This window comes from Melanerpes formicivorus, unplaced genomic scaffold, assembly GCF_026170545.1.
Source record: "Melanerpes formicivorus ecotype bairdi unplaced genomic scaffold, bMelFor1.0.p_v2 SCAF_4, whole genome shotgun sequence".
Lineage (NCBI taxonomy): Eukaryota > Metazoa > Chordata > Aves > Piciformes > Picidae > Melanerpes > Melanerpes formicivorus.
In genome coordinates, this window is record NW_027142356.1 from 7,254,484 (window position 1) to 7,268,752 (window position 14,269).

General features: G+C 39.2%; 1 protein-coding gene across 1 annotated transcript; it reads right to left on the reverse strand.

The window, feature by feature from the left end:
- Positions 1–25: 25 nt before the first annotated feature.
- Positions 26–13,395, reverse strand: BDH2 (3-hydroxybutyrate dehydrogenase 2). Its single transcript, XM_068136841.1, has 10 exons — positions 13,331–13,395; positions 12,259–12,364; positions 10,431–10,509; positions 7,604–7,700; positions 6,978–7,086; positions 5,385–5,445; positions 4,642–4,755; positions 3,945–4,003; positions 3,158–3,250; positions 26–2,041 (listed from the first exon to the last, which is right to left on the reverse strand). Exons 2-10 carry the CDS (start codon positions 12,328–12,330, stop codon positions 1,988–1,990), a joined length of 738 nt encoding a protein of 245 aa, XP_067992942.1. The 5' UTR covers positions 12,331–12,364; positions 13,331–13,395; the 3' UTR covers positions 26–1,987.
- Positions 13,396–14,269: the final 874 nt, after the last annotated feature.

Below are 14,269 nucleotides of genomic sequence, written 5' to 3' on the forward strand. Positions count from 1 at the left end.
AGGGAATTAAGAGGTCACAAAAGTATTAAGAAACATTCTCCTTTAATAATTCCAGCAAATCTGCTGCAAAACCCCTAGACAGAAGACATTTCAGAGTTGCAGCTGTTAACATGTCCATGAAATCCATTAGTAATAAGGCCAAAGACAGCAATTTTTGCCTTATTTTGTTGCTCTAGTCCACCAACTTCTTAGACTACCACTGAAAAAGCCGTATCTCTGTGCTTTTAGAGCAATGCAGAAGTAGATGGTGTCTCCTTTTCTTTGATTAAAAAAAAAAGTAAGTAATTTCTGAGTAGCATCTGTATGGTACAATCACCAGTGACAGACATGTAACTAATAAAGTTCAATATGCCATAAGTATAATGAATTTTCTCTCAGATTCTGAATACACAGTACAAGTTTCACATGTCAGGGCAGTGGGGAGATTCCCTTTTCAAGTTAAGCCTTCTACACCTACTACAGTGGAAGGACTTTGGCCTTTATATGAAATTCTAAACCCACTGAAACAGTATCCTGCCAGCCTGAACTTCTAACATGGGAATTGAGGTCAGTGAACATTGATGGGGCTATTTTGGATAACTTTGGATTTCTGCCTCTCTTTTTGCTTGGGCCAGAAGTCAAGTGTATTGATGAAGATCTACTTGTGTACGTGAAATGCTTCTCCCCTGTATACCCCTATCCATGCCTATCAAAATGATGCCTCTGCGTAGTGCTTTCTAAACATGGAAGAAGGAAAAAAAAACAAAACAAACAAAACAAGACCATTTCAGGAGTGATTTATACCGTTAATAAAACAACTCTGGTCTCTGTTTCTCTCACTAGGATCTCTTGTACAGGGCTGATGTACTCTTCTTAATAGACTAAGAATACCTGTGACTCTGTATGCTCTTTACATGTCATAAGCTCTAGTCTTAATCAGTAGAGCAGGCTCTTCTTCTTTTCTGCAGTGTCTCTAGTGGTTATATGCTTAAATAGATAAAAAAAACAACTCCCAAACTCTGCAAAGTGATCCTACTGCTTCTAATAGTCATCTGATGCCCTGCCTTTTGCACTACTGCTTTTCCAGATTCCAACTGGAATTGCCTGAGTTGCCCAGGATCTGGTAAATGGACGTTGCAGTTGCACAAACCAGCTGTAGATGTACACTGACTCTTCACTGTAAACACAGAAGTTTAACGCACCCATACACCATATATCTATGGTGTTAACTGTCTTACACTGCCTACTTTAGATCTGTGAGTGTTGCCAGGCCTGGGATATTTCCTTTTCAGTAATTTCAGACTGTTTTTTCCTCTAGCTATTACAGTTCCAAAGCATTTTACTAACAGTAGTACAGAGGAAAAAGGACTTAAGTTGTTATCTGTGACGCAGAATGTGCTTTCAAGTACAATTTGCAGCTAGTATACTCTCTAGTGTAGAAATATTTATTACCAGTAACAAAATTATTCAAATCACTCATTATTTCTGCTTTCTTCTATTTAAACCACACTTTGTTCAGGATCAGCTTTGGCTGATTTAATGGTAGCCACTCCATTTTCTCTGGATAGTCTGTCAATGCTAGTAGGAAGTCTGATTATGAATTTTCAGCTACAAAGTAATTTGCAGGATGAGAATAAAAGTAGCATTTAATTAATTTCAGTCATATTTGCTCAAAACATAATTCAGATTTTGTATCTTAAATAATATTCAATAATATTCTTTGCCTTCTGAAATCTAAAATGTTAGCTTGCTATTGTTTCATATTTTGGGAGTTACCATAAATTGAAGCCACACAAATTATGTTTTACCCTAGTGGTTCACCATCTAGGGAAAAGCAAATCAGTAAGATCAGTCTAGAAAGAGATCATACAGCAGTAAAAATGCACCAGATTTCTTTTTATAGATGACATGTGCACGATCTAACTCATTGAAAGCTATCTTAACTAAGAAACACAATCCACATTTTTTGCCTTTTATGGTATAAATTTCCATTTTCAGGTAGGGTCAGTCACAGGCTCCATCCTCCATCAATGATGACTTCATTACCAGTCATGTAAGCAGACTGAAATGAGAAAAAGTAACAATTATTTTAGCCAATTCCTCATGGGTTTTAATTACAAGGAAAGGGTTTTTCTATAAATTAAAAAAAAATAGTTTTCTTTTACACATTTTATTGTTCTACTGAAGTATCTTAATAAGTAGAATACAAAGACTTAGAAATGGAAGCCTTCCAACTAACTCAGGGGAGCGTAGCAGTATAGGTATTAAGATGAGAAGGCATCCCAAGTGTATAAATCCACAAAACAGACTTCATGTGTCTCACCTACAGGAGTAATACCTCACACTATGATGGTGTTATCTCTGTTCAGCTGAGCAGAATCTGAGCAGGTCAGCAAATAGCTATAAGGAGACCTAACTGAAATTTTAGATTGCACAGATAGTGAGGTAAGCATCTGAGTGACTGACATTCTTTCCTGTGTCAGCATTGAAGTATATTAGAATATATTGGAAAACTGGAATTCTGTCTACACAGGATGAAAACTCTCTGACCAGGCTAGAAGAGAAAAATGGTAGCTTTACAGAAACATTAAAGCCAAGATCAAAAAAAGAAACAGATTACTAATAGATAGCAACATTATGACTGAATGAATCCCATTAAAATATTGTGTTATGCTCAGGAGGGCTGCTGGACAAGTCTAGAGGACTCATGTCCAATTTTACATTTATAGTAACATTCATAGCATCTAAAATAACCTTGGTATTCTCGTTAGCATTGGTGGTATTTGAGGTGGTCATGAAGAGTTTGGTGTGCAACAGCTTCAGCAGGTGCATTGTTTTCCTTCTGCTGAAAGGACAGATTGACTCAGCGTTTAGCTCTTTTAGCTAAAAACTCCGGCAGTTCTATTCAAATGTTTGCTCTTGAATAGTCAAGGCAGGTGATAACTAATATTTCTACCTCCTTAAAACATGATCCAGCTGGGTTCAGCTAGGAAAGGGAGTAAGTTGAACTCACTAAAAGAACATAAGGGTGGCATTTTTTGTCTGATTGTTTAATAATCCTGCTCAAATGCAATATAAATCCTCCTAAAGCAAGTTCTTTCTATTGTGAAGCAGCAAACTAGCATAGGATTATGTGACAGGAAACTGTATTATTTACTTATTTAAGTGTATTACTTACTTCATCAGAGGCCAAGTACACAAAAAGATGGGCCACTTCCTCAGCAGTTGCCATCCTACCAGTCTTCTGTCTGGCTAGAAAATCTTTTAATGCCTAGATACACAAGAGCATTTGGTATATCACAAATAAAACCCTATTATTTTAATCCAAGTACATGTACAAAGCAATACTGGAAGCAGGCCATAAGTCATAAAACTTCCTTTAGTGCACCCAGTATGGAATTTATGATAGAAAAACAAACCAGAAGATTAACCACAGTATGAATGTCAGCTTAAAAAAAAAAATAGTAGAGGACTGGACTCTGGTTCCAGAACAAAGCCAACAGAAGTCCTTCTCTCTTTGGTGGCAAATATTAGCAGGCCCTTCAAGTGAGTGCTCACAGTTGTCTATTCAGAATGGTCAGGTATCCCAAATGATTTTGAAATGCATAGGCCAGATTGCCCTGTCTGTCATGGTTTTGTACTAGTTGGTGGCTGCCCCTGCCACAGTAGACAGTGTCTTACACTTTTGTCTTAGATACTGTAACCAATAATTGCAAAGGCTTCTGTAAATGACAGACGTGCTGTATTCACTAAGCAACAGTGGCCTTCTGGGGCTTTTTAAAGACTTCTGTCTGAAGTGAAAACTGACCAAACTACTCTCGAAGGAGACAACACTGGTGTCATTGTTACTCTGAAAGAGGGCCCACTCTTGAGTATGGGCAGAAGTGCTACTATATTTGTTTTCTTTTCATAGTGGAGTTAAACATTTGTACACACAGGATCAAGCCGATAAGTTGCTTTCTCACCTGCTCTGGATTAGGCCGAGCTTTGATTCTTTCATGTAAGGATGGTGTGTCAACAGTTCCTATGCAAAATGTCAAGTTCAGTGTTAAAGATCAACTGCATTAACAATCATAAAAAATGCAATTCACTGCTTCTATCTGTATGTCTTCAAACTTCTGTCTAACTTCATATTATGATTCCAGAGAAAGGCTGCAGGCTTATCAACATTGCATAGGACCCTTAAATTTAAGGCAAGACTTCCAAGAATGAGGTTCAACACTTTTCACATGGTTTATCAACAACTAGCCCCATAGCTAGCCTTTACCTGCTTCTAACTTCCTGGACTGTACCTTTGAAAATAAACATTGAGACAGTGTGTAATGCATATAGCATGCACATGGGCTGGGCTAACAGACTGAACATACAGATTTACTATTAAAACAGCGACTTCTCTATTTTAAATTTAGAAGTGTTTCAAGCAAGTCCTGTTCTTTTTGACTGCTAGTAATCGTCAGTTGCCACTTTCAAGTCTGTTCTTTGTTAATAATGTCAAATGGATGAGGCCTTGAGCAGCTGAGTCTTGTTGAGAGGTGTCCCTGCCCATGGCAGGGAGGCTGGAGCAGATGATCTCTAAGATCCTTCCCAACCAAAGCCATTCTGTAGTTCAGTGGGCCTTCTACCATTTGCTTCCAGTTTACAAAGTCATGTAAGAATACTTACCAGGACACACACAGTTGCATCTGATGCCATGCTCAATGAAATCAGCAGCCACAGACTTCGTCAGACCAATAACTGCTGCCTTTGAAGTACTATATACACATCTGTTCACAACTCCTTATGGAGGTCAGTGTGACAGCAGCATAAACCCAATAAAAACAACAAAGAGAGAGTCAGGTTTGTTCAGTGTGCAGCTACTTCTGGACTCCAGCATTTCCTGTAGCACCTGGAGTCACTCTGTATGGGCAGGCTAACCAGAATGCTGACTGCCATTATTCTACTGAGACCTACACCAGAGCAAAGCATGCAGTCTTTCAATAGCATAAGTCTAGAAATGTTAAAGCCAGCAAAGATTTAGGAACAGCAGAAGCCCATCTGATAGTCACCATCAGGTTTCCTTGGGAAGCACAGTTATGCTGGTGTAACTTTCATTTCTTCATTCTTTCTCTGAAGAACACACGTAGTAAGGTATTGCTGGAAGCAATTCCTTTGTAGTTAATATGAACTGGTAAAAAGGATGATGCAAAAACGTTCAGGACACAAATTCAAATGCTTCAAGACAAGGATCTTGGTGTTTCTCAAATTTCCCATTTGTGTCCTTGTGTGTACACACAAGCTGATGCATTCATTTTGTAAGAACTTGCATCTCTGCACAGGATTGGCAGCCTCCTCTAAGTTCAAAGTTGTGCAATATTTATTTCACATTCCCATCATTTAAAAGATTTACGTAAGGACAAGCTACTGACCTTTAATGCTGGATGCCACAGAAGACATATTTATAATATTTCCAGATTTCTGTTGAAGCATCTGCAAAAGAATACTTAGGTCACTCAAACGTAAACTGTTTTGTCACCACCAGGGCCAGCAAAACAGCCCATGACCTCCTGAAGAACACCCTTCTGTGCAATTGATAGGCAGGGTAACAAAGCTGAATTGGCATGAAAAATGCTTATCTGTTCTTGATCTATCAACTGCAATACTAAAGGAGAATATGAAGTTCTCCCTATGTTATCCTAAGCCTTAGACAGGAAAGGAATTTTTTTCTTAGATAGCAACTTCAGAATCGTTGTGCTCTTGTCACTAGAGTGTTACCCTACAGACATAGGCTCATGCCAGCTAACAATGTGCTAATTCACTTCTCCATTGCTTTGGAAAACACTAAATATTAATTTTCTAATATCTTTGAATTGGAGCTAAATTTCTTTATGTTACAACCTTTTCAGAGGATCTCAAAATCTGAAATGAGAAAAGTTGTTATAATGAATCTTTAAAATGAAAATCAGCTAGTAAAACCAACCAACCAATCAGCTCAACCAAACAAGGAGGACTGGAGCAACACTAGATAAGAGTAGCTGCCACCCAGCTGTAGTCACAGATTCCATTCCTGGCCTTTGCATTTATAGGAACTCAGACACCTTATTCAGTCCACCATTGTAGTCCCAAACCTTGTTGCTATGTGAAACACAACAACTGTCCTCAAGCTACTGTCCAATTGGATTCTTGCTCTGATATAAGTAGCATGTTGGCATCAGTGGCACTGAATTGCTTTATAAGACAGTTTCCAGACTTACATGAAATTCACATTCATATACATATTTTTTAAGTATTTTCTAGTAGTGATGTTGTGTAGCTGTGTGCTGCAGTATAAATATTAGTACTGTGTTGTATCAGCTCTCCCTCTACTCTGCACGTGAAGGATTTTTAGTTACAAATTACATAGGGCAAAACCCCTGAATCAATCTCCTCTGCCATAATCTTTAGATAGATTGTCTGCTTGAAGGATTAGGCAACACAGGGAATGTTGGGGAGTAGGATTTCTGTAATCCAAGGGCCTCCTCTATACAAAGCTGTATACTATACAAAGCTGCATACTTGCCTTTTTATCTCAAACCCCATGCTGTCACAGGGGCAACAGTTTAGACCTCTTACGCTCTAAACAATGCAGCAGAAACTGGGTCTCTCAAGGGGCTTTTTAGTCTGGAGAAAAGAAGACTAAGAGGGGATCCAATAATTGTATATCAATATCTGAGAGCTGGGTGTCAAGAAGGAAAGCGAGAGCCTCTTCTCGCTTTGCACCCTGTGATAGGCCAAGGGGCAATGGATGTAAACTAGCACAGGAAGTTCCACCTCAAATGAGGAAAAACTTCTTTACTGTAAGGGTCACAGAGCACTGAAACAGGCTCCCCAGAGCCTGTCTGGATGCATTCCTGTGCAACCTACACTAGATTCTATGGTCTTATTCTAGCAGGGGAATTGGACTCGAAGATCTCCAGAGGTCCTTTCCAAACCCTAACATCCTGTGATCCTGTGACTAAAAATGATAGACAAGCAAGCCTTACCTTAGGAAGGAATGTCTTGATCATTAGATACATGCTGTGAACATTGAGGTTCATAGTGAAATTCCAGTCCTGCTCTTCACACTCCAGAATGGTTCCATGATGGACAAACCTCAAATAAGTGAGGTGCATGAAGTGAATTACTCTCTGATCTGTATTTCTAAGTCTTTTAATAAATATTTTTTTTGACTGATGTTTTGTAACAGCTAACCCTCCCAAGCCTGAAAAGGGGGACAAGAGCTCTTATGAAGAAACAAACAAACAAAGACAATGTGGTTTTTTCTGATGAATATCAGGGAGACAAGAGAGATCCAATATATGCAATGAAATAGACCACTAGCAGACAATCAGCTTTTCTCACTGTTTTGCTGGGAGAGACAAAGCCATCAGTACATGTGACTCAGAGTGTGAGGAACAAATTCCAGAGCCATGCTACCTTGGCCTGAGTATCACAGCTGTGCACAAAATTCAGTATTGATGAAAACACATAGATTTATACTAAAGACATAAAATGCCTTAGGGAAAAAAAAACAAAGAGAAAGAAAGGAAAAATGTTTAAATAAGATAAACTACTTCTGCATAACAAGAAAAATAGGAAAGAGTAGTAGGAGCAAACAGAAGTTGTTTACCCTGCGATGTTACAGAGAACATCAATCCTTTCAATCTTTTTGGCCAGATTTTCTATCTGCTCCTTTTTGGTGACATCCAGAACCCGTATTTCAATGCCTAGAAAAAGATGGTATTCATTTCAGTGTATTTGGCTAAACATCAACAGTTTGGTTTTGATATGCTGAGGACTAAATCTATGATTCAAGTCAGTGTCTTGCCAGGAAGAGTCTTCTCTCAATGGTTCACTGTGGTGTGGATACTCACTGAGCAAGAGCTACGCTTGATGCCTAAAATAGTCCAATAGTTAGTTGAGCAATGGATAGCATGGCATACTACTGTAAGAAGAGAGTTTTAAAAAGATCAACTGATTTGATTGCCACACAGCATCACACAAGCAGATAAGCTAATGTCATTTACCAGAAAAATGTTGCCAACGGAGCCGTATTCCACAGTGCTCGTAAGCCGAAGAATTACAGAGCATAACAAGCTTTTATGCCTATTATTGTAGAATGATAATTACCTGGAACAAGTTACACATGTCACACACTCGCAATCACATTACATGCCATCTATCCATGTGTAGTTGAAGTTAAGTCAACTTTATACCATTTAATTAATGTGAGAAAGTGATTTTGCATAAGCCAGTAATTTATGCAACATGGAATGGTATGATAACTGTGATAACAGGCAGGAAGAGGAAATGTAAGATTTTGATGGCTTCTTTCTCAGAATCTTGTTTAAAAATATGATGTTTGTGTTTATAAATGAACAAAATAGGGCTGGAAGCATTGCAAGCTTCTTTGTGTTTCAGTGCCTGAAGGCTATCACTTTTCAGTGCTTACAGCTCTGGCTGGACCTGTGTCATACCTTCAAGAAAACTACTACTAACAAAAAAAACCCCAAAATCATAACCCTTCTATTTTGTACAGAAAAGTGACTTGTGAAACCTTGAGAAACATATTTACTGCAAAACAGGGTAAAGCTCAACTCTTCCAAACACTTCTCATTATAATCAGCCTGGATCTAGGATTAAGGGAGATGTAGTGCAGAACACCAAGCTTTTGTTTTGTTTTCTGGCTTGTTTGTTTTAAATTTCTATAATACTGGTTTTAATTATTTTGGTTTGGTTTGCATTTGTTTGTTTGGCTCTTTTTAATAAGCACAATTTAGTGGTGTGCAAGAAGTGACACAGTCTAACAAATGCCTACAACTCCCTGGTGATAGAGGAGATGGAGGAATACTTCTCAGAGGCCCGCAATGGAAAGGTGCAAGGCAACAGGCAGAAGGCAGATCGTGGGAAAGTCTGACTAAATATAAGGTGTGTTTGGGTTTTGTAGATTTTGGTATATTTTTAAAAAATACCATTATTTTCAAATCATGAGGGCAGTCACACTGTAGCAGGGGCCTATAGAGGTTGCTGAAATTCCTATTGTGGATGTGTCCAGATCTTGACTCAACACAGCCCTGAGCAACCTGCTCTAACTGGAGCTGCTTTGAGCAACAGGCAGGACTAAATGGCCTCTGGAGGTCTCATCCAGCTTACACATTTCTATGAAATACCGTGTGTAAAGCAGCTGAGTAACATCTAATTTATGAGAGAATTTGATCTGAAATGGATAAAAAACCCCTTTCTTTTGAAGCCAATGTGACAAGTCCATGAACAAGCATGGTATGCTTTAGTTAAGTGATACAGACATTTTTGAAGATATTTGTGTATAATGATGCAATTAGACTACAGGCTAGTGATTAACATTAGCATGGGAATTACCTCTACTGGATTAAAATTCAAAGACAACAATGTGCCAAGCTTTGATGAATTATAGCTTAACTAATCATGTGTCAGAAGGACAGAAAATGGCTCAGAGGATATGGAAAATTACCTCTGTCCTGGTAAGCACACTAGAGGGGGAAGGGAGAGTAAGCAGCACAGTTCTAAACATAACACTTTCTTAAACACCCTTTGCTTGAACCTGGAAAGTCCTAAAGTTCCTAAAGAATTTTAAAGGGATTGCTTGTGGTGAACCTCAGTCAATAGGATCAATGCGGTCTCCAAAAAGCTGTACCAGAAAAAAGTGGTTTGTATATTTGTCTGCCACAATGTAATAGGAATTCGTTCAATCCACTGCCTTCTGTCAAATTAAGTTGGAAGCATTTTCAGTTGCAAGATACATTGAAGTCTTACTTGTTTCAAGACTGAAAGACCTATTTTATAATGTTCCACACTCGTCATGATTAAGAAACAAAGCTATGCAAAACCTACTCCTTGAAGTAGCTTCCTGTGATATCAGTGGGAAGATGACCTTCAGGCCTGAGCATTTGTACAGACAGAATAGGCTCATCTAAGGTGGAGTTAGCTTCTGAAGATACACAAATTCTAACAGACAGTTATCCTTTTAATGGATTCCTTAGTAAATGTGGCCCATAGAAATGCAAGACATTAAACCTACTTTTTATATACCTGGACGTTAGTTCTTATGATCAGAAATAAGCATTCCATGCCTTTTAGAGTGGTATGTTAGTTAGCTTAGTGATCTTAAAGGGTAGCTGAGATGGGTACCACTCTGGGAAGGAGAAATCAGCTGCTTCTGTGTTATGAAAAACTCAGTTATTCCACATGCCTGGAGTAATAGTCTGGCTGCTATGCTGATGCTGCAATACTGTACCTGCTAAATCTCTGCCATTCCACACCACAGAATAAAATCAACAGCAACATCTAAAGAATGAGGCTGGACATTCTCCATTTTTTTGCTGGTTTTTTTGAAGTCTGTCCAATCCTTAAGTTGTATTTCAGCCAGTGTGCAACCAAACTTGCAAGAGCTGAACTACTGTCTGCTGATAGTCATTTACCTGAATACGTCTGCAGTTCTTGTAGCTTAGCCTCGTTGATGTCTGTAGCAATGACTCTGGCTCCTTCTTTAGCAAAAGCCTGAACAACACAAGTAAGAAAAGCAGTTTATATCTGGATATCCCAGATCTTACCAGAAATGAAATCTTTTTTCTTCTCATTTCCTTTCTGGGTTTATATACAAGTTGCTTGAAGGCAGCTGATCTCTTACTTTTCATTCTAGGCACATCAGGGAGCCAGAGACACCAATTACCACACATTCTGGAAACAAACTGAGCAACTATACGTGATATAAGACAGACTTGAGATAAATCCAATCCATAAATAAGGCATAATAACAGTAAGCAGACTAAGACAGCTCGTGTTGTTATTGCCCTTATTAGCCACATGTGCACTAGCAAGCATGTTAAAAACACATAGGGCCAGAACTGTTTGGACTGTCGCATTTCAATGAAGTTACAGGAGCTGACAAGTCATAAGCTTGGTATATAAGCTTTATGAAAACCTTGTGTCCAAATCATTAGCTCAGAGTAGTATTAAAAGATGCTTTACTTTGAAGGAATATCTGTGGTTAAGTATCATTGACTTGCTGGAACCTGTCCGGAGAAGGGCAACAAAGCTGGTGAGGAGTTTGGAGCACAAGCCCTATGAGGAGAGGCTGAGGGAGCTGGGGTTGCTTAGCCTGGAGAAGAGGGGGCTCAGGGGAGACTCTTCATAGAAAGAGTTATTGGCCATTAGAATGTGCTGCCCATGGAGGTGGTGGAGTGACCATCACCAGAGGTGTTTCAGGAGAGACTTGATGGGGTACTTAGTGCCATGGTTTAGTTGATTAGATAGTGTTGGATGATAGGTTGGACTTGATCTCAAAGGTCTCTTCCAACCTGGTTAATTCTATTCTATTCTTGATGCTCCCCTCAAAACCTGCTTTCTCTACAGCTATGCTAACAGAACTTGACATACAATTTACTTTGATTTCTGACTGTAGTCCCTAATCTTCAAAATGAGTGTATGAAGTGCAGCTGAAGAGGATAGTGGTATTAAACATGCTAGCCTCCTCTGGTTTGGTGGATATTTACAAAATTAAATCATCAGGAAAATTACCTCCTCTTTGCACCAAGTGCCAAGATGAGCAGTCCTCTGCATTCTTAACCACATGCATGAGACACCAACTAGTCTGGCTTGTTAATTATGTTACAGAGATAACTGTACTAGTTTCTCTATCTGCTATAGAAGAAGGAAGCAGCAGAGGGAGAACTAGACAAAGGGAATTAAAAGGTAATCAGAAAGTTAAGATATGTTGAATTCTGTTTAACAACAACTAAATAAAATTTGTAAAATGATTTCTTACAGCTGCTCATTGCAAACAACATTGTAGCTGTACTACTAGTACCACATAAATGTGGTTACATGAACTATCAGTGTAGATAAAATATCTTTGTTTTACTGTAGGGATATCTTTGTAGCATCCAACCTTATAACAGGAAATATTCCCTTTATCTCCCTTCTCTTCTCCTCCCAGAAAAAAAGCAGCAGAAATACTGGGTTAAAGGCACAGGCGACAACACCATGTTGTTAGAAAAGCAGCTGTTCTCAAATCTTGCTCTTATCCTTGGCTAACATCACCCTTCAGAGCTGAAGGCTTTCAGATTTTCCAACAGCACAAAGCACTCGTGATACACCACAGCGACTGTATTCTTTCTTCAGTGTTCAGTGGATAGCTCTGATTTTGTGATTTTTTAATTTGAGAACTTGTTTGGGGCAGGTGTCACTGGACAGGGCCGCATTAGAGCCCTAGCCTAGGCACTGGAGAACAAACCTTTTCCAACTTACTATAGCAGCTGCTCGTCCAATCCCCTGTGCTGCTGCAGACAGCACTATGATCTTCCCATCCAGCCGACCCATGCTGCTGACCTCTGCAGAGGTGGCGTCAGAGACCCTTTAATAAAAAGAGCCAACAACACTCCCTAGGGATCAGATGCAAACATCCCAAAAACCAAGATATGATTTGGTGGCAGAGGTACCCCAAGTCATATCTCAGATGGTCCCGTCGTCCAGACTTCTAAGGCAGCGGGAACTGCCTCAACCCTTGACTTCTATTTTAGCATGAGAACCTCAAAAAGATCAAAAGCTCTTTGAGCTCAAAGCCAAACTTTGTTATAGCAAAAATGGGATTTATATTTCCTTCAACTGGAAATAAAAGAGAGAGAGCATGACACGGGAGTACAGTATCTTGTAATCTAGTGTGATTTTAAGTTTGTCTTTTGTGATTTGAAGTCAGGCTGAGTTACAGACCACATTTCAAGACACCAAAACATTTCACTGTAGATTTCCCCCCCTGCCATGACTGGGACAATGTGTATGCACAGAAGGAAATAAAGCACAAACCATGCAAACTGTAACTGAAATGCATCTTTATGATTAGGGGAAAGCACAGTAACTTAAAATCACTTTTTAAGTTGGTTCTAGATAATGCTATATAGCACTGTGCCTATCTTTGTATAATCTTTCTGCACTGCTAAGTGAACAATGCCAAGTTAGCTGAGCAAAACAAGATTGTGCACACAGCTGGGTTACACTGCCTTTCAAATGTACCAAGCTTTCCAAAATACAACTCCTCAAGCACAAAAATGTGGGAAGGGTTTTATTAATTTTTGCCTGAGTATCTTACAAAGCTCCAAAGGGCTCCTTCAGGGCAGAGGAAGCTATTTCATATTCCTCGTTGTCACATGCATCGTTTCTGTAGAAAAAACCCTGACTGGTTCAAGTACTTCCCCTAATTAATGCAGTGGAAGCAAAATACACTACAAATACGTTCTTCAATCTAACAATCACTTTTTATCAACATTTACAACCCAAGTTCTATAAATCACTTAAAAACGTGTAGTAATATAGTCACACTCACCCAGTGATCCCAAACAGCTGGCTGTATTTTGTGACCTTTGTACTAAAGGAAGTTTTATGCTCTTTGCTGTGCTTGATGGGAGTGGTAGTTAAAGTTCCTCGAGGTGAAGGTAATTTTCTGCTGGTACATTAAGATGCTGCCACCTAGTGAGAGTCGAGGTTCTTAAAGCGTAATTTTTCCTCCTTCAGCAGAAAAGACAAAACCCGATCACCAGTAGTAGCAGCCCATTAGCAGCCCATTCTCCCTAGGGAATTCAAGTAATCAAGAGGATTCCCGCCAAAAAGACACCACAAACATTTTCTCCAAGTCATTTCTCCTAATGTAAGCTATCACATTGCAAACTAGGACAACACTGGCACAATTAATTCTTTCTGTGTGAGCTCAGTTGTATTGGGTTTTTTGGTTAGTTAAACTGGTTATGTACCAATTTACACCTTCTTTTTACTTCTAGTGGTTTAACTTACATTTAGGGCAGTTAATATCAGACTGAAAAGTCTTGAGAGAAACTAATTTAGTTAATCTTACACTACACCTCAAGCAACCCTGAGAGCATTCTTAAAGCAGCTGAAGTCTGGCCTGAGCTTCAGTTAAGCATATTTTCCTCAAAGAGAGGTTGTGGACTCTCCTCCTCTGGAGAGTTTCAAGACCCATCTGGATGCATTCCTGGGCAACACGTACTAGATTCTATGGTCCTGCTATGGTAGGGGGGGTGGACTTGGTGATCTCCAGCAGTCCCTTCCAACCCCTAACACTCTGTGATCCCTGTAGGTAAATTGGGATAAACTCATTAACTTTGTGTCTTGTCTCTCTGCTAGATTATGATAGCTTTGTAAGTCAGCTCCCCACTTATAAAGTCTTTAATTTCTAAAAGCAGTTGTCCTGCTGTCTCAAACCTTTTGCTAACCAACTTCAGAGACACCTATTGTAATAGGTTCCTGA